The sequence below is a fragment of the Nuphar pumila genome, chromosome 13, assembly GCF_984573655.1.
Source record: "Nuphar pumila chromosome 13, dmNupPumi1.hap1.1, whole genome shotgun sequence".
Taxonomy (NCBI): Eukaryota; Viridiplantae; Streptophyta; class Magnoliopsida; order Nymphaeales; family Nymphaeaceae; genus Nuphar; species Nuphar pumila.
Window position 1 is genome coordinate 81730576 of NC_143261.1, and position 19169 is coordinate 81749744.

The 19169-nt window shown below is 37.4% G+C and overlaps 1 protein-coding gene across 4 annotated transcripts in view; it reads right to left on the minus strand.

Annotated features, from left to right (window-relative positions):
• The window catches only part of LOC149818883 (calpain-type cysteine protease DEK1-like), an 83419-nt gene that overhangs the window by 7604 nt on the left and 56646 nt on the right, over nt 1–19169 (minus strand). For 2 of the 4 annotated variants that reach the window (XM_089985750.1, XM_089985754.1), the window contains exons 19-26: nt 17134–17511; nt 16923–17038; nt 16513–16810; nt 6182–6501; nt 5721–6072; nt 5258–5626; nt 5076–5180; nt 4829–4957 (exon numbers count right to left, since the gene is read on the minus strand). In XM_089985750.1, the coding sequence (XP_089841876.1) occupies nt 4829–4957; nt 5076–5180; nt 5258–5626; nt 5721–6072; nt 6182–6501; nt 16513–16810; nt 16923–17038; nt 17134–17511 (2067 nt within the window). The remainder of the gene's footprint in view (nt 1–4828; nt 4958–5075; nt 5181–5257; nt 5627–5720; nt 6073–6181; nt 6502–16512; nt 16811–16922; nt 17039–17133; nt 17512–19169) is intronic. The other 2 variants (XM_089985753.1, XM_089985751.1) reach the window with 2 other exon arrangements.

Sequence of the window (19169 nt, forward strand, 5' to 3'; positions counted from 1 at the left end):
GCCAAGTTTGGAAGTGATGTTCCAAATCTGAGAGCTTTTGTCATTCGCATTATAAGCCAAACATGTAGTGCAAGTGGATGTGAGCGAAACTGAAGTGTCTTCGAGCAAATCCATACAAAAAAAAACAGATTGGAGTACAAAAGGCTTAATGACCTCGTCTACGTTAGTTACAACTTATATAGAATTGTAAAATTTATTTGTCATTTTCATTCAAAATTCAACTAATTTTAATGTTTTCATGTCATCTTTTTAAGCAAATCGAAAAGTTATCAACAAGGAGGTACAAAGAACAATTTGACCCCATTAGTTTGAAACATTTTTAGGAATTAGATGCATGGGTTGAAAAAGAAGCAGAAGCTCTTTTGAATGAAGAGAACATTGAATGGATTAACATGGAAGGAGCACAAAAGGTAAATGATGAAGGTCCCACGTATCTTGGGGACGATGTGGATGTCGAATAAGGAAAAGAAGAAGATAATGAAGATGATTATGATTATCGATGTATCATGTATTAATGTTTTATTAAAAAACTTCTTTTTGTGAGATGTTTTTGTTTATGTAATATGAAAGTATGACTCTTGCGGTATGTAATAGAGACATAAATGCTTTTAATGTGATTTTATGTATATAGTTTGTGCAATTCATCATTATTTCATGTCATATGATTTTTTTTAGAATTTATAATGTTTTTTTTATTTTTTTATTAAAAATTTACAATATGCTTATGATATGATATGATACGGTGTTACTATTGGGTCGACTGATATGAGGAATGATACGCTACTTACAACCTTGTTTGATATTGTTGTTAGCCTTATTGAAAATAATTGCTACTCATGTAATACAAAAAGACTCAATACACTCGTAGAGCTAGCAGGGTGCCGCACCCGCGTCGACGCGACTCGACGCGGGTGCGAGTGAGGCACCGGGTGCGGTCAACCCGATCCTGGGTGCGTTTCGGTTCATTTTTGTTTGGATTTTTTTTAAAAAAAATTTGCCCAAGGAAATAGGCTGCAGAATTTTAAAAAAAAAATTCTGGACAGCTGCTTGCTGCTTGCTGCTCTTGTTTTATAAAGGGGCACTTGTGTCCACAACATCTGACGAGCATTGTTGGCATCCCATGCTATTCCTGCCTCCAAACAATTAATTCACAGCGTTGGAAAATATACTGTTAACTTGGAAATGATGATCCATCTTCCTCAAAAATTAAAACCAAAATTCAAGAGCCTTTTGAAGTCTTTATGCTTCAACCAACCAAATCCTTTTTCGTCAAGGATTTTCTCTCTCCATAATAAATGATAATAAATGATAATGATGGAGGTAGAGTAGAGCCTTGGTGGCTATTAGTATTCGCTTTTCTCTTGACGAGGTGCTCTAGTTGTAGCCTTGTGTAGACCTCTCTTTTCCACATGTCAAATCCAATAAATTTCTTTTAGCTGTCATCTGTGTGCAACTGTATATAAAATGAAATTTGAAGAACCCTAGGCAGTGGCGTGGCAGGCCTCGTGAAGACTCTCTCTCCAACAAACCACGTCAAACCTTTCGCTTATATTTTTTTTCGTGAAGACTAGGGAGTTTCAGACATGATTGAATCATGACAGTCAGCAGAACGCAGCAGGCTGGGTCGATCAGATTGCCAATCCTTTCGGTTCATCAATTTTGTCCCGTTGAGCTAAAGTACACAACAAGCAGAACGTGGGTAACAAGTCTTCACCCCCGACCCCCTTATATATATATATATATATATATATATATATATATATATATATATATATATATATATATATATATATATATATATATTACATTTTTGCCCCTGCCGCACCCCGCACTCGGGTTTTTTGGAAGTGCTGAATCCCCACACCCGCACCCGCACCCATGTGACATAGTCGTAGAGATAATTTGCTAGAGCATATGTAACCGAGACATGCTGAAATGGTCGGCGTACAAGTGTCAACAAAGGAGTGGGTGCGTCATAGGTCAGGTCCCACACTGCATTGGGTCGTGTCCAACTCAGACCCGATCTTTTTTTACATAAGGTCAAAAGGGCGGGGCCACTTTGGTCCAACCCAAGGTTGCCAGACTAGGAAGCGAAAACGGAAAACAATACAGGAAGCAAAAGCGAGAAGCGATGAAATTTAAAATATATTGGAAGCGAGGAATATATATATATATATATAAGAATTGAATGAGAATAAAAATAAAACACAAATAAAAATAAAATAAAAGTGTGATTAATAATAAATTTCATGATGTTTTAGTGTAAGAATTAATTTTTTAACAAAATCTAAAAATGATGGTTACCAATTTAGAGAAAGCACATGCAAGTGAGAGGAGAAAGAAAACACATAAAAAACATGAAAAGTTGAGTAAGAAAACATATAAAAAGAATAGATGAAACGTGTGGAAAGCATAGGAGAAGCATGGGGGAATCGAGGTTCTCATCAAGTTTCAGATAAGAGGAGTATCGCGCTTCCAAAACAAGTTTATGAAAAGCGGGCTTCCCACCTATCTAAGAAGCTTCCGGTAACTCTGGTCCCCCCCCTCTCCCTCTACTCTCCTAAAACCCTCATCCTCCTCGGCATAAGGGGAGAGAGAGAAAGATAAACTGAGAGTTGCCGCCCCTCTCTCAAAACCCTCATATGCCACCTCAGCAAAAGCAGCAGAGAGAGAGAGAGAAACCGAGAATCGCTGCCCCTCACCCTGTCTCCGCTCTCCCAAAACCCTCATCATGTTCCTCGGCAAAAGGAGAGATAGAGTACCTCCTCCTCTCCTCTTCTTCGTCTCACTGCAACAAACAGAGAGAGAGAGAGAAGGGGGAAGGGCTAAGCCCTTCCCCTTTTATAACTTGGTTTCTTTGATCAGGTTTGAACAAGTCCAAACCTGGCCAACGAAGCTAAAAATGACTTTATTAAAACTGGACCCAACTCGGATCCCATGTTTTCATGATTCAGACCAAAACTCTCTCTCTCTCTCTCTCTCTCTCTCTCTCTCTCTCTCTCTCTATATATATATATATATATATAACCATGTCCCCATACCCTAATTTTTTGAAATTGCAGTGTCGTACCCTCCATACTTGTATTCGTACCCAAGTGACTTGTGCTACAGCAAACTAAAACATGGGACTATGCAAAGGTTTCAGCCACACATTATCAGCCATTTGAGAAATATTACTAGTGCAATGAGAAGAATAGAGATAAGATACAGAGCCCTGCCAATGGCATTTACTGGGTTGGATAAGATATGCATCCAATACAGTCTGAAAAGAAGTTTTCTATAGTTCACATATAAAATAAGTTAAGTTTCCGGACCTTTGTTTCATTTTACAAAGTTGCTACATCTTTCAACTTTTCATATGGTTAGCTCAGATATGTCGATTTAGTAAGCAACGAAGTAGTGATGGGAGTGTAGTGAAGCTTGGTGAGCAAGAAATACCGGTGGATGACTGTTTCAAATATTTGGGATCTATCATTCAAAAGTATGGAGAAATTGTTGGAGATGTAAATCATAAGATAAAGGTTGGGTGGATGAAATGGAAAAGTGCAACTGGAGTGTTGTGCGATCATAGAATGCCATTGCGGTTGAAGGGAAAGTTTTATAGGACGACAATTAGGCCGGCTTTACTATATGGTACGGAACGAGGAGATACGTAAGAAGGTAGGCGTTGCATCCATTGAAAATAAGATGAGAGAGAATCGTTTACGGTGGTTTGGACATATTCGGCGAAGGCCTAATGATGCTCCAGTTAGAAGGATGGAGAAATGGGAAAATATATTAGTTAAAAGAGGTCGGGGTAGGCCTAAGAAGACTTGGATGGAGATGATAGGAAAGGATATGAATGCTTTGAACCTCACCAAGGACATGGCATTGGATAGAAATAATTGGAGGAGAAGGATTCATGTGGAAGACCCAGAATGATTTTCTTTTTTGGTTCATATCGCCGACCCCAATTGTTTTGGGATGAAGGCGTAGTTGTTGTTGTTGTTGTAGCTCAGCTATGTTCTTTCATCAGGTTACAATCACAATAGACCTGATTATGTTTGCAGTAATATCAACCCAAATAGTCTAAGTCCTCTTCGATACGGATGGTGTGTTAATTACAAATTTAAGCGCATATATATTAATATACCTTACATCCTTTCCACAGTAAATGTAACAGCATTTGAATAGCTTTTGCAATAAACTTCCAATCGTAAATTCATTAAAAGACAAACAGTATCGTCCTTCTAAATTATGCTTAAAGGCTGAACATCATATTTTTAAAAAGTTAATCAGTTACATTTTTTAAAAGTTAACCTCCCCTCAAACACCAATTGCTACACCATAAGGTACTCAATAACTGCAAATATTGACGGCTAGAGAAAGAGAAAACATAATCTTTGTTGCACTGAAAACAAATCCAACTTCATAAGCATGAAAATAAACACTTATCTTTCTCAATTTTCTGTGAATATAAAATCCAACACAAAGTCCAGTGACATCACTTCGGCAGGCTAAACCACCACATCTAAGACCAGAAAGTAAATTTGATGACCAAACTGTCACAACACGACAACCTGGTTTTGTTTATTCTACTGAGTAGTGAAACAAAGAGGGGAGACAGATGGGAATAAGGTCACCAACCTAAACTTGCATCATTATCTATCAACGCTTTGAACCGTGCTTGAGCGCACACACACACACACACACACACACACACACACACACACACACACACACACACACACACACACACACACACACGTTATAACAAGATATTTCAAGTAAACAATCAAACAATGACTCTAATCAAAAAGTCAATTTTCTTGTGTCACATTTCTATTACCTGAATGCAGAACCGGACAGTATATACACCCTCCTCATTATACTGAAGAGTAATTATTACTTCTGATATACGTGATACTTCAGTCAGTACGGCAACAGCGCTCAAAAACCAACAATCACCTAATCGACCCTGGGCTCAGCATAAAGGTACAAAAATTATCAAGAATGAGCATCAAGAACAATGTATGCAACAACTATCAATGAAAGGAAAAAATTTGAAAAGTTTTTAAGGTACAAACTGACTACACCTGACAAACATCAGATGGATTAGGCAATCCAGAAAATAAACATGGATAAGAATCCCTGCAACTCTCTTTCACTAGCTCTTTTGGTCTCATCCACTCGGATACAACCTACAGCATACACAAAATTTAATGAGAAGATTGATGATGAGATCAATGGAACCTGTGGCTCAATCCAGAAGCAGCACCTTCACTCTCTTTTTATTATTTAAGAGGAAAAATGAAAAAAACAGCTCTTGTAATTTTGAAGGTGGATTTTCAGGATCTACGAACAAGGAATTATTATTGGGAGGAAACTCCTGATCAGTAAAATGTGTTTCCCCTCTAGCAAAGAGGGCTTCCCTCACAGCTAACTCAACTGAACGCATGCGTTGATTAATTTCTTCCTGGGTCTCCAACCTAGGTTTCCGCAGTTTCCTTGCAATGTAGTCCATGTCCACTGTCACCGCTTGTCGCTCAACCCTCCTCTTTCTACCACTTGAGTACTGCCCATCCCAATCCACATCATCCCGATCATACAAATCAACATCAGCAGCTTCATTATCCCAGTCATCCACCTAGATCCAACAGCTCATGTCAGCAAACAGTTGTCCGTAACTCTTTGTGTGTGTGTGTGTGCCCGTGTGTAGAGAGAGAGAGAGAGAGAGAGACCCTAGGAGGTGAATCAGGCCAGTTCCAACCATCATCTGGAAAGTCAATCATATGATACTCCGCAGAAAATGTAGAACCATAAAGAGTTGCAACCTCATCTTCAGTGAGGCACTTGTCCCACAAAAATGCATCCATTATGTGCATCTTGGATTCAGCACCTTCACTATCTGATCTCCCAAAGGCATCCAAGTCTGTTGGTGGTCTTACACCAATCCACACTTCTGTTCCTTGTTCCCAGATTCCATTACTGGACTGCAGTGCCAATCCACTTTGGTACCCATCAAATCCCCCATCCAGATATGTAGTTGCCTCACCTACTTCAGCATCGATTGTAACTGTCACCATGTGCCACCTGCATGGTTGGAACATTCAAATATATTTAATAACATAATCACACCTCAAAACGCAAAAAAAATGACAAATCACTATGAAAAACAAGTGACAGAGGACAACATAGACACCTTCCATCTGCAATACTTGATGCACCAATACACCACTCCTTCGCTACAGTAGTTTGTCTATCACCTTTTGTGACTATTCGAAGGCCAACTTGTCCAGCCTCTATTCCTTGTTCAGAACCAGCAACCAGGATTTCCCAGCAAACCTTCTTTTGTAGTTCAGTTCCTAGAAGACACACAGGACCAGACTCAGGTTGGATCATGACTGCAACAGAGAAGGTGACCTTTTGACTCTGACAGATGATTGGATCAAGCGGCCCACAATGTCGGCCCCCCGTTCTTGGTTCATCATCAAGAATACAAACAGCACCTGGAACTCCAGTCTGTAAACCAACAACCACCAGAATCTACTTAATGCAGACATTCCAGCATCCAAAATCAACAAAGATTCTTGGAGTGTATATGTGTGTATAAAATATATATAAGTAAATAAAAGACAGAAAATAGTAAGAGATGTCAACATGCAATTTATTATTTACAGTTTTCAACTATCGACATCTAAGGATGCATAAAAACATCAATGAAAAAAAAAGAGAAGCATCATAATAGTACACAAAGGAAGAAATGGAAATAAAGTAGATAGCTTAAACGGGATTGAACAAGATAGCTGGACTGGTCAAATCGCACTATCCTAACCAAGGGTTAATAGGTTCAAACCATGGGGTACAATCAACCAGAATGACTCGTGGAAAAAATAGGTAAACATCTGAATGATGATGTAAAGGCAAACCATAAAAAAAAATGATGCCATAGAAATGAGAATAGATTATTGGAGATATAAAGCACTGTCACCAATATATGCAATATTGTGAGAAATACCGATATTTTAAGGTAGCCGATATTAAAGGTAATATCTCACGATATTTTCAAAACATCGCCAGAAGACAAAATATTGTGAAATAATATCACGATATTTTTGGGAAAAAATCTTTTATTTATTCATTTATTTTAAGTTTCCATTTCCTGTTTTTTTTGTTTCTCTTATATTTTAAAACCTTTAAAACATGTTTATTTATATTTTTGGAAGAAGAAGAATGCAAAACTTTTTTTATTTCTCAACTTTTTTGTTGTTATTTATATTTTTCAAATTTTTAAACTCCTGAGATTTTCCCCAGATTTTTCAACTTTTGAAAATCTCTCCAAGAAATATCCTTGAATAGATAATACCTTGAACGATATAGGTGACTGATATAAAGTATAAACCTCAGAGGATCATAGGCAACACAAGCTACCCAACTAAATAAACAGACGCAGTCCTTTTTAAACAGGTTGTTTCTTCAGTTTTATGCATTTTGAATCAAGCAGGAGCTATGTCACACGGACTCTTCTAGCATGGCACCGCACCCACACCCAGGCGGGTGTGACACTTGGATACAGCTTCCTTTGTGTTAGGTGAAGTCAACCACACTGAGGTCTATTTCTATCCAAAAATAGATTCAGTTAACCCTAATCAAGTACATTTTTATCTATATTATATATATATAAATACATAAATGCACACAAATACACGTAGTGTTAACTTAAAACTGTTAAAAATTATATATATATATATATATATATATATATATATATATATATATCCTCCCCGCATCCTCACACCCAAGTTTTTTTTAAAGTGCTGCATCCGCACCCGTACTCGCACCTATGTGACATAGAGCAGGAGGTTAGCCCATCATAGGATTTCAAACTGAGACCCCTCCATTGAGTCTACAAAACCTCAGAAAAACTAGGCAAAGCTCATTCTGTTGAGGTGGATAGAATTTCCAGATATCATTTGAAACCTGAGCCTTGGAATTTGAACTCCCTTGAGTGCCTTAGGTAGGCTGTTGAGCAAGATGAACGAGCAAATTCAGGAAGCTCAAACCTTGCTTTTTGGGCTCTCAACTGGCTCGAGCTTGTGACGAGCCGAGCCTAACAAGCAAAAGCCTGATAAACCAAACTTGAACTGGCTTGTTGCAATATACACAATATTGACAATGATGAGAATCAAACACAAACCACCTCCATTTTTCAAGCCATACGCCTCAACCAACTACTCTATGCTTTGTAAAATAAAGCACATGTAAAATGTATATGTAATTCTATCTAATGGGCCTCCACAAGCCAAGCCAAGCCAGGCCGATTATGCCTTGTTTGTGCACGGCTCAAATTTTTACAGGAGCAGCTCATGCACAACTCACCAAGCTTCTTTTATGAGCCTGAATGAACTCTCTGACTAGCTCAACCTAACGAACCACAAGCTGCTCAGTTCATCTACCAGCCCTAGCATTGGGTATCAGGCTTGACTTGAGCTCGAGCTTCAACTTTAAAATAATTACATAAAGGGCATCAGATTTGAACTGTGACCTCTCTTTTCAAATAAAACAAGGATACCATACATCAGAAGCTCTCCTTGTGTTAAAGGTTGTATGGAAACCATATTTATGTATGTTCTAGCAGGCTTAAATGAACTTAAACGAGCAAAAGCTCAAGGCTTAAGATCAGCTTGTTTAAAAAACCAAACTTAAAAATAAGTGAGCCTGAACCACAACCAAGTTTTTGTCAAAAGGCTCAGCTTATAGTGAAGCTGTAGATGCCACTGATCACAATCATTCATGAGACTCTTTTCTATGTAAAAACATGATCCATTTTTATGGTGTTAGTCTCCTACCTTTAAGAGAAAACATGGTGTTATTATTAGAGAGAAAAGTTTCCCCAAACTGATGACAATTTTTTTTTCAAAAAGAAGTGTACAAGTTTATGGTTACACATTATTTATACGACACCATGACAACAGAAGTTACTATGGAAGACCCTAGAAAGAAAAAAGAGAGAAGGTACTGCAGGTGCTATAAACAATTAAGCAACCAACAAAGTGGAAAACACAGTGACTGCATCCTATATGCATCAATCCAATCCACTCCTTCAGTGGTCCACCTAGAAACAGCAATAGACCATGCAGCCAATGCTGGTGTGAACAACAGATCTGCAAACCATGTTATAGACCACTGGTTTTATTTCAAGCTATATAGACTACCATGACATGATGTGTCGAATGGACACGGTTAAAGGAATTGGCAAGAGAATGTCCAATGGACATGCCACCGAAGAAAATTGGACTATCCTTGTGATATACCATTTTCTCACTCACACACAGATCCAATTAGTATAACACATGAATCTTCAGGTCAACTTTGAGTTTATTTAAACTTGTTCGTTGATGTTCAATCATCTATATTTCACTCAGAGGCAAGCGAGAGACTGTCATGACTGAAAGAGTGGACTAGGAAGCAGCATCAGAAGCATAGAGTTTTGGCATTTTAAATAGGAAGCAGTGAGAATAAACAACAAACATCAAAATATTACAAGTTATGAGTACCAAGCAAATTCAAAAAAAAAAAAGTAAAACATAGGGCCTTAACTGAAAAATAAATGTCAAACCCAAAAGAAATTTTACATGATGCCAATACAATGAATATCAAAAGAGACAAGTTTTAAACAATCGCAAGAAGAAACAAACAAGAAGTCATGCTAAATAAACATTAAAAAATAACAAGCATAAAAAATATTATAAGTTGTGAACTAAGTCACAGAGACATGGCTAAACGGGTGTGGGTGCTGCACCCGGTGCGGTCAACATAGCCCTGGGTGCAGTCAAACGCACGCAGGGCTATATGTGTCCAAAACGGACTCAGTCAACTCAAACCAAGTCCATTTTGGACCCAAAAAATAAGAAGAAGAAGAAGCGCGGGGGGAGGGTTTAGGGCATTTCATCTCCCTCCACTCCTCCTCCATTTGTGACGACGGCCTTCCCGACCCCTCCTCTCCTCCGATGGCGGTGACTGCCATTGCAAGGTACCCTCTCTCTTGCTCTCTTCTTCCTCCTCAACCTTCGCTTTTCTTTCTTCGTCTTCTTCTTCTCCCTTCTCTTCCTTCCTCCTCCTCCCCTCCTTGCCACAAGTGCCAAACCCAGCAGTTGGGTTTGGCTTCGTCGAACCCAGCCCTACTGGGTTTGGCTCTGCCCTACTAGGTCCAACTTTGTTGAACCCCAGGTTCGGCTTTGCCCCTACCCTGCTGCTGAACCCAAGCCTGCTGGGTTCGGCTCTACCGAACTCAGAGGTTTGGCTCTGTTGCCCTTATATGAATTTTATTTTAATAAAAATTTTATTTTTTTGGTTTTAAGGACGAAAATGACAAATAAAGGGAAATGACTCGCAAACAAAGAGAAAGGAATTGCATCATCATCATCTCAACACGTAAATTCTGCTGCTAGTGCTAGTGTTGCTCATAGTGGTAGTGGTAGTGGTAGTGTTGGTTCTTGTTCGTCGGTTGCATTATCAGATTATGGGCCATTATGGGCACATGTGGATACGTTTAAAAAAGTTGAAGAAAGTAGTGTAAATAAGAGATTTTGATGCAAGCTTTGTGAGAGAGACTATGTTGGGTCTTACACAAAAGTTAAGATTCATTTGTTGAAGATATTAGGACAGGGCATTTCAAGATGCAAAAGAGTTGATGAGGCAATGTGAAGACAATACAAAAAAAATATAAGATAAATATGAAAAGAGAAAGATAATGAGTGATTCTTATGCAATCAATGTACCATTTTCAAGCCGCAAAAAAATGCTCGAAAAAAAGGATACAGTAGATAGAGGAAGAGGAATAATATAAGCATTATTCAATACATATGAAAGGGAAGATATGGATAGAAAAGCAAGGAAGTATTTTATTCTAGTTCACTTCTATTTAATGCATCTAGAGATCTTTATTGGAAAGATTCAATTACTTCACTGGCAAGTTGTAGCTTGAATGACTATGTACCTCCAAACTCAGAAAAACTACTAACGACAATTCTTGCAGAAAAGAAGGCAAATGTTGAGAGAATACTAGGAATTAAAAAAATTTCATGGGAACAAAATAGATTTTTCATTGTTTCTGATGGATGAATAGATATTTAAAGGCGTCAACTAATTAATTTCATTGCTTCTTTACTTAGTGGCCCAAAATTCTTGAAAGCAGTTGATACAGTTGAGCAATATAAAAACATTAAGTATTTGAAAGGGTTGTTTATAGAAGTAATAAAAAAAGTGGGTGATGATAAAGTAGTCAGATCGTCACAGACAATGCTCCATTTTGTTAAAGTGTAGCATTGAGTTTGGAGAATGATTATCATCAGTTCTTGTACTCCCTGTGTAGCACATAACTTGAATCTGGCCTTCAAGAGCATCTGCAACCCAAAAGAGAAAAAAAATTTGTCCGCATATGCTCTATGTTACGTTCATGGATTGAAAAATTAGAAAAAGATGTCAAAAGCATTAAGAATTTTGTTGTCAACCACCATCATGCTAATGTCATATTTAATAGGCATTCTGATCTAAAATTGTTGAAGGTTGTTGAACCACATTTTTTGTCCATAATTGTGATGGTGAAAAGAATTAAGAAAGTCAATAATGCTTTGGTTAACATGATGACTGATGATAATTGGACATTCTATCGTACTGATGATATTATCAAGGCTCAAGAAATTAAGAAATTAATTATAATTATTGATGAAAAGTTTTGAAATAAAGTCGTGTAATTCCTTGAGTTTAATCAACATATTTGAAAAATGTTGAAAGAAGTTGAGAAGGATGAGCTCACGCTTTACAAAGTTTATGAAATGTGGACTAATATGAATGACAAAATTAAGTTACAGTTTTCAAGTACGAGGGAAAAAGTCCTACACTAGATGATTCAGAATTTTTTAATCATATACATTCAATTTTAGTTAAAAGATGGGATAAGACCAACACTCATTTGCATTGCATGGCATATTCTCTCAATCCCAAATATTATGCAAATAAACTGGCAGAAAGGTTGTGTTGGTCGTGTCCCTCCAAATTTAAACCTAGAGCTATCAAGGCATAAAAATATATGTACGGCAAAACCTTATCGAGAATCGCATATTGATCGTGCATAATTTTTATGCATATTATATCTATATATTTTTCGTGCATGATTAGTTGTGAAAAGAGAATAAATATCCGTGTTTAATCGATTCTTGGTAAGGCACTACCTATTTTTCTAAAAGAGGAAAATTGAACAAAGTAAGCCCCTTTTTTAAAATAGTTTGTGAAAATAGTCTTTTTGAATTTAGAAAAAAATTAGAGAGTTGTTTAGAAAAATGTCTTAAAAAACACTAACCCTAATTTTAATCTATAAATAACATAGATTAAGAGAGGGGGGCATCTTCCACATTGGGATTCATGCTCTCTCTCTCTCTCTCTCCTTCCTTTCTTCCCTTGCTCCTCGTCGGCTATTTCTTCTCCTCGTCATCGAAGGACCGCTCTTTTCTCAACCTCTCCATTGGAGGTGAACCGTTAGGTATGCTTCTTTTCCCCTTTTCCTTAGTTATTTCGCATTTAGTTTAGATTTATTTTGTTACATCGATTACATAAAATCGTGCATTAGCGTGGAATACAGCATAGTTTGAATACAGCGTAGTTTGTTTTTTGCAGTCTAGGTGCATGTAGGAGAGCATAAAATTTATTTCAGTTGTATATAGTTAGTTTTATTTGGTAGTGCATGCTGTTTGGTTTTTTTTCTTGGAGAGCACGCTGCTGCAGTGCGAGTTTTGTTGATCCTATATCAGATCTGTCATTGTTGACAGATCTGGTTAGGTTCACATTGACAGACGTTGATCCAGCATATTTAATTAGTGCTCAGGCCAGATCGGGCACAGCGGCAGCGAATCTGCGTGCCAGAATCACCAGCCCACTCCCGCTATAACTGATTCAGGCATCAGCCGATCAGTCTACTGGTGCAGACTGAATGGTACAAAAGTTATTTTTTTTGCCCACACTACAGGCCGATCTGCATAGGATTTAGCGTGAACCTGAATCAGATCTGAGTCGACCTGCGATCTGTCAGGCCGGATCAGATCAAGTAAGGCTGGGTATTTTTCCCTTGGATCTGCCGACTTTCAACCCACACTGATTGCCCAGACTCGATCTGATTCGGTCATCCTGAGCAATCAGGTTGGGTCTGATTAACTGATATAAATAGACCTACGTGAATCAGTAAATAACGCAGATCTATTTACTCAAATAGTAGGACAGAAAAGGGTATGCTGAACATTGAAATTTCTGGAAGGCATATTGGGCCTGCAGCGACTTAGCCAGTATCCAGCCGAGCTGCCTGTTCAAGCATTGATTGATTTAAATTTCTTATTGCACAAAATATTTAAATATTGCTGATTGTGATTTCATCCAGTTTGTGTGTTTCTCTTCAGCTAGTTGATTCAAGGTTAGATTGCATGTGGTTTAGATTCTGTCTTTTTGTTAGCGTTAGACACATTTAGACTTTTGCTTTCAGATTTTATTTTAATTGTAATTTTATTACATCTAACATTACTAGATTAGGTAGTCTAGTGGCCCTTTTGTTTTATGATTGTGTTTTGTAAGTGAGCTCACTTTTGGGATAAAAGCGTGATAGCGAAGGTCGTGCTAGTGCGAGCGAGGAGGTCCGATTGCGAGCAACGAGTGCTGCAGACTTTTATTTTTTATTTTTTATTTTTATGGCCATTGGCCATTTCAATTCATTGGGTTGTAATAAGCTTCTTTATTATTTTTCAGAGCCCTCTGCAAAAAGTAGTACAGTTTATTTATATTTTATTTTTCTGAGGGCAATAAAGATTTGTCTTTGTGTGGGGTACAAAAGTTTTTGTTCACGTTCCCCGTGTTCGACCCAGATGTCACCCTATTGTGAGCCATTTTTTATTATTTGGTGTCTGGTTTACACAAATTATTTTTATCAAAAACAACTTTCAAAATATCTTTCATAAAAACTCACACCACGTATTACAAAGCAAGTCACACAAGAGTTTGAAAATTTTTCCTCTTCGAGATTATATGGACAGGCATTAATAGCGAGAGAAGAGGAGGATATAGATGTCATCACATGGTGGTCAACATATGGATTATAAACACCTCTTCTCCAATGTCTTGCATTGAAATTGTTATCACAGTCTGCTAGTTCATTTTGATGTCAAAGAAATTAGAACATATATGCCCAAATCCACAAAATGAAGATAAACAAAGTCACCAGCAAATATGCAGGAGATTGTCTTTATTCATTCCAATCTTCGATTACTTTCGCAAATCGACGAGGAATATAAGTACTAATTATTGTCTTAGTTATTTGACTATTTCTTAATTTCTACATTTAAATATGCAAGTATTTAACATTTTTAAATTTTAATTGTAACGCCAATAAGGATCATCCAAATGTTGGGATGTAATCCTCGAGGAGTGTGACTTACTATGTCATAGGGACTCAGCCAACTGGGTGCCGCACCCACATCGATGAGATGCGGGTGCGCATGCAGGTGTGGCACCTGATGTGCTCAACCTAACCCTGGTTGCGTTGACCGCACCCAAGGTCATTTATGTCCAACTTTTAGACTTTATATATATGTATATATATATATTTTGCCACACCCCCGCACCCAAGTTTTTTGAAAGAGCCGCACCTGCAACAACGTGACATAGGTGACTTATTTGAGGGAGAGCATAATTTCAAAACTATAAACATGGACTTATTTGAATCTACTCTTTCTTTTTTAAGATGAATTTGATGATGAAGTAGAAAATTATTAGGATCATAATTTCAAAACTATAAACATGGACTTATTTGAGCCTACTCTTCATGATGAATTTGATGATGAAGCAGAAAATTATTAGGATTATTACCTCATCGTCATATACATTGTGTAGGATATACTTTTGGTATTCAATTATGCGTTGTTTGCTTCTTGTATTAGTATAATTTACTTATTTTCAAATTGACTTGTTTGATTGTTTCATGTTTTCTTAATTCACTTAGCGTAGTCATAATGTATTTAGGTTGATTTAATTGTGGCATCATTTTTTATTAACGAGAAATAGAATTTGTAGATTATTAATTTGATTTATTACATGAATTTATACAAGATGAATTGATGATATGATAATTGTTTTTATTTCATTAGTGTTAATTGTTATAAAAGTTTAAATGGTTAAAAATTATATATATACCCTCCCGCACGCCCGCACCCAAGTTTTTTTAAATTGCCGCACCCGCATCCGCACCTATGTGACATAGGTTGTGAACTATTTTTAAGTTTTGCATTTCTTTAATCCATCCATCATGCCAAAACAATCAATATTAAAAAAAAGGGAGAAGCCAGAGACAAGTTTTAAACAATCACAACAAGAAACATGCAGGAAATGATGCTAAATAAACATTAAAATGTTGTAAAAAGTTTAAAAAAAAAACTTAAACTGTGGACTCTTTGATTCAATTACATGAACCATCTTCACTATAAGAAACATAGTTCTGTTAAACCTAAAATGCAATATAGAAAATAGTGTCATCTCTATGAGCGCATAAAGAGACCAATCACAGAACTGGAAAACCCCCTAAGATTAGTGTTGCATGCTTTACCTCTCCAACAACTGAAATCTCTTCTAGCAACTTGCGAGTTATATGTTAAAAGACTTGTATAACCCTTCCTAAAGCCCTGTGTGGCTCATGATCAGGATGAACATGTTGGTGTATACATGTTATAGTTCTTGAAACTTAGGTTGGTGTATTATACATGCTATAGTTCTTGAAATCTAGTAGACAAGGTATTCATAACTGTAGAAGTACATAATAGATACTGGGGATCAGCATTAAGTATTCTTTCATCCTATCAAGCTTCTGTTAGCATACTTGTAAATTTTCTAGCTAACAGCACCGTAAATGGTACTTCTTGTGTCCCTAGCTTTGTTTGATTACTTGCATTGCTTTCGAATTATGGTTGTCTCTTTCATGCTTGTTATTAAGACAGCAAGGTGAATGGGTCCATTTAGAGGCTGGTCCACCTAGTTACCCGGCTACCCCAATCACACAAGACCCCACCTCCCCCAAAAAAACAGTAGGTGCAACTCTAGGAACACTGCAACACGGGCATCACATGAACTAGTGGACAGAACCATCAACATGGGTTTCCGTATCGAAAGGCATGGTGGATTATAGTCTGATATCAACTAAGTCAAATATATCTGGATAGCCACTCAGGTAGATGGCATGATTACCTGAGAATCTAGGAGCTCACAGAGAAGATACCTGGTCCAACAGATTACCAGTTTCAACCTTAATTAGAAAAATGGGACCAGAAGCAATTTTCATTGCATCTAACCAAGATCGTGAGCTTCTTAACCCACAGTTGTATGGTCATGCAATATTAATCAACAGGTGCACAAAATTTCTTGCATCAAACAATAAACAAAGAATAAAGAATGATAAGCTGCACCCGCTAAACAACTTAGAGAACGTGGAAGAGCCATGCTAACCTGTTGTGCCCTCCGGGCCATCTGTGCAGTGAGAACGCGACGAGCAATGACAGAGACCTGTTCCCTAGCAAAAGAATCCTCCATCACAGACTCTCCACCAATAGCACGCACTGCTGCTGCCACCGCTGCAGCTTCTCTGCTCCCAACATTAGGAATGGAGGATATAAGAGAAGCTTCCAACTCCTTCCATTTCCGCTCTTCTTTTTCCAGGAGAGCTTTTCTTCTTTCTTTTCCTTTTCCCTCTTCCTCACGCCGCTGCATCAGGATTTCTTCTTCCATCTCTTTTTCCCTGATGTAACTGTATGATACAAAAAATTATAAAGGTATGAATAGCAAAATGATATCGACTATGCTAAATAGCATGACATGAAAAGGACACATTCAGCAAGCAACCAAGCAAAATAACCGACCTTTCCTGAATAATCTCAAACTGTCTACGATCTTCAGGCATCCACTTCTTAATTTTCTTGGCACTTAAATCTGACAAACCAATGCTGTCAAGGAAAAGACGCAAACGAACTTCATCCTGCACAAAAATCAAGGATATCCCACACGTACTGGTTGAGCTTGCAAAGTTAAATCATATCATGTCAACACAACCAGGACAATTATGACTCTCACCTGCACTTGTTCTGCCTTAGCAGTTAACCCAAGCAAGAGAAGCAAATACCCACCAAATTTATCCCACATGTATACCCATTCAGTGTCAATCGCTTCTTCTAAAGCTAAGATACGTGCATGAGCACACATTTTTCTCCTGTATCCCATATCAGAAGAAGAATCATGTCTATATGAAAATCCAGGTTTACTTCTACAGAAGAATAATCCAGCAGCAAATTCTTCATTTCTGAGACGATCTCTTAATTTCACAACATCTGCTCTAGGTAGAACAAAATTTCCAGCCCTGTCCCGTGTAATTGTTGGGTCACCTACCAAAAGGGCAGCAGAGCTAGCAGACCTCTGTGGTGCTGAGTAAGTCCCTGATAGTGCATTTCTTGTCTGAATTACAGAAAGGCAAAGAAGGACAAGTGATCAATAACCAGTTTTGATGCAAATGTACCAATCAAAAAACCAAAAAAAAAGTACACAATTTAGCATAGTGTAATACATAGCACAATCATAGAAACTCTTGCTAACAGTTAGCAAACGGCAACATGCCTCAATCTCATTGGTGCAGGATCCTGCCTTCACATCAGGAAATATTTATATGACATGATGACGAATAAGGCTTCATATGATGATCATGATGATGATGATGGTGGTGGTAAAGATGAAACATAAGCCTTATCAAACCTTGATTTAATCACCTTACAAAACTAGATGCACTCGGGGAACTGCATATTGCAATGACATGTACACTCTTTCACAACTGGGCTTTCACATCACGAAGTAAAGGTAAATATGAAACTTGTTAAGAAGAGACAAGAACAAATTAAACAGAAGACCGACATAGAATCAATCAGTAAATTACAAGTCACTAACAAGAACCAGCAACTTATCAAAAAACAGCAGCCAAAAAACTGCACATCATAAAATATAATAAAATAACAATTAATAGCAACTTTTATTGCACAACTCACAAAAACTATTTTTTCAACTTTATCACTACAAGCACGAATCATTTATAACAATAATCCCAAACTATCAAAGCTAGAAAAGTAATGAACTTAAAGGATCCATTAAATTATTATACATGAATGTCCATGAATTTACTTTTGTTGTTGCAAGAGGCAGCTAATATTTATATTATGTCACATAGGTAAGGAATAAGGATGCTAGTATGTGGTATGACATCGGCATGGTGGGGAAAACAGTTGTTTCCCCAAAGAGCACAGGAGTGCAGCTCGATAACATGTACTTTTTTCTAATGCTTATTTAAACTTCATGTGTATTTAAACGATGTGCAACTTTAGCTTGTGTAGTCATAAGATTATGCTACTTTTTACTATAACTCATGCTTTAATCAAAAGTCTAATCTTTAAGTTTCTTAGAATATTATACCTGTTATTTGATGCAAAGGTACAAATTGTTGTACATTTTTGCATTTTACAGACACACAAGCACCTATCTAGATGGGAGATAGCCCCCACTCAGTCATTCACCAGAGTGGATTGCAAGCCATAACACAATGTTGACCGGAATGTAAATCAAATACCAGCCAGAGGAAATTAACAAGTTCAATTTTTTTCCCATGACAAATACTCAAATTACCAAGGTAACCCTGTAATGTACTTATAACCAACAAGATTATTTTACGACTGTTAGTAAACTTAAAACGAATATGCATTAAAACACACCTACTACCAATTTTCCAACTGATAAATGTGATATTCATTGTGGAATTACTAACCCCCAAAGTCCTAGTGTAAGACAAAACTACAGCAATCCAGAACTTCCTAGGATCAAGACTTTGGTGAACCTGTTAACGTTCATAAGTGCACCAATGGCCATGGACCTTAACTAACTTCACCTAAAATTAATCCCTTTAGCTAAATGGTACTAAAGAGCAGATTCCAGCTAGTGTCTGTCCCACATTTCACTCCTATTACAGTATCGAGAAGTTGAAAATTTTTAGGTGAATTTTCAACAGTTAACGATCCTCTCATTCACAAGCATGTTCCTTCGGAATCCTAAACTCAAAAAGATTCAGGCAATTT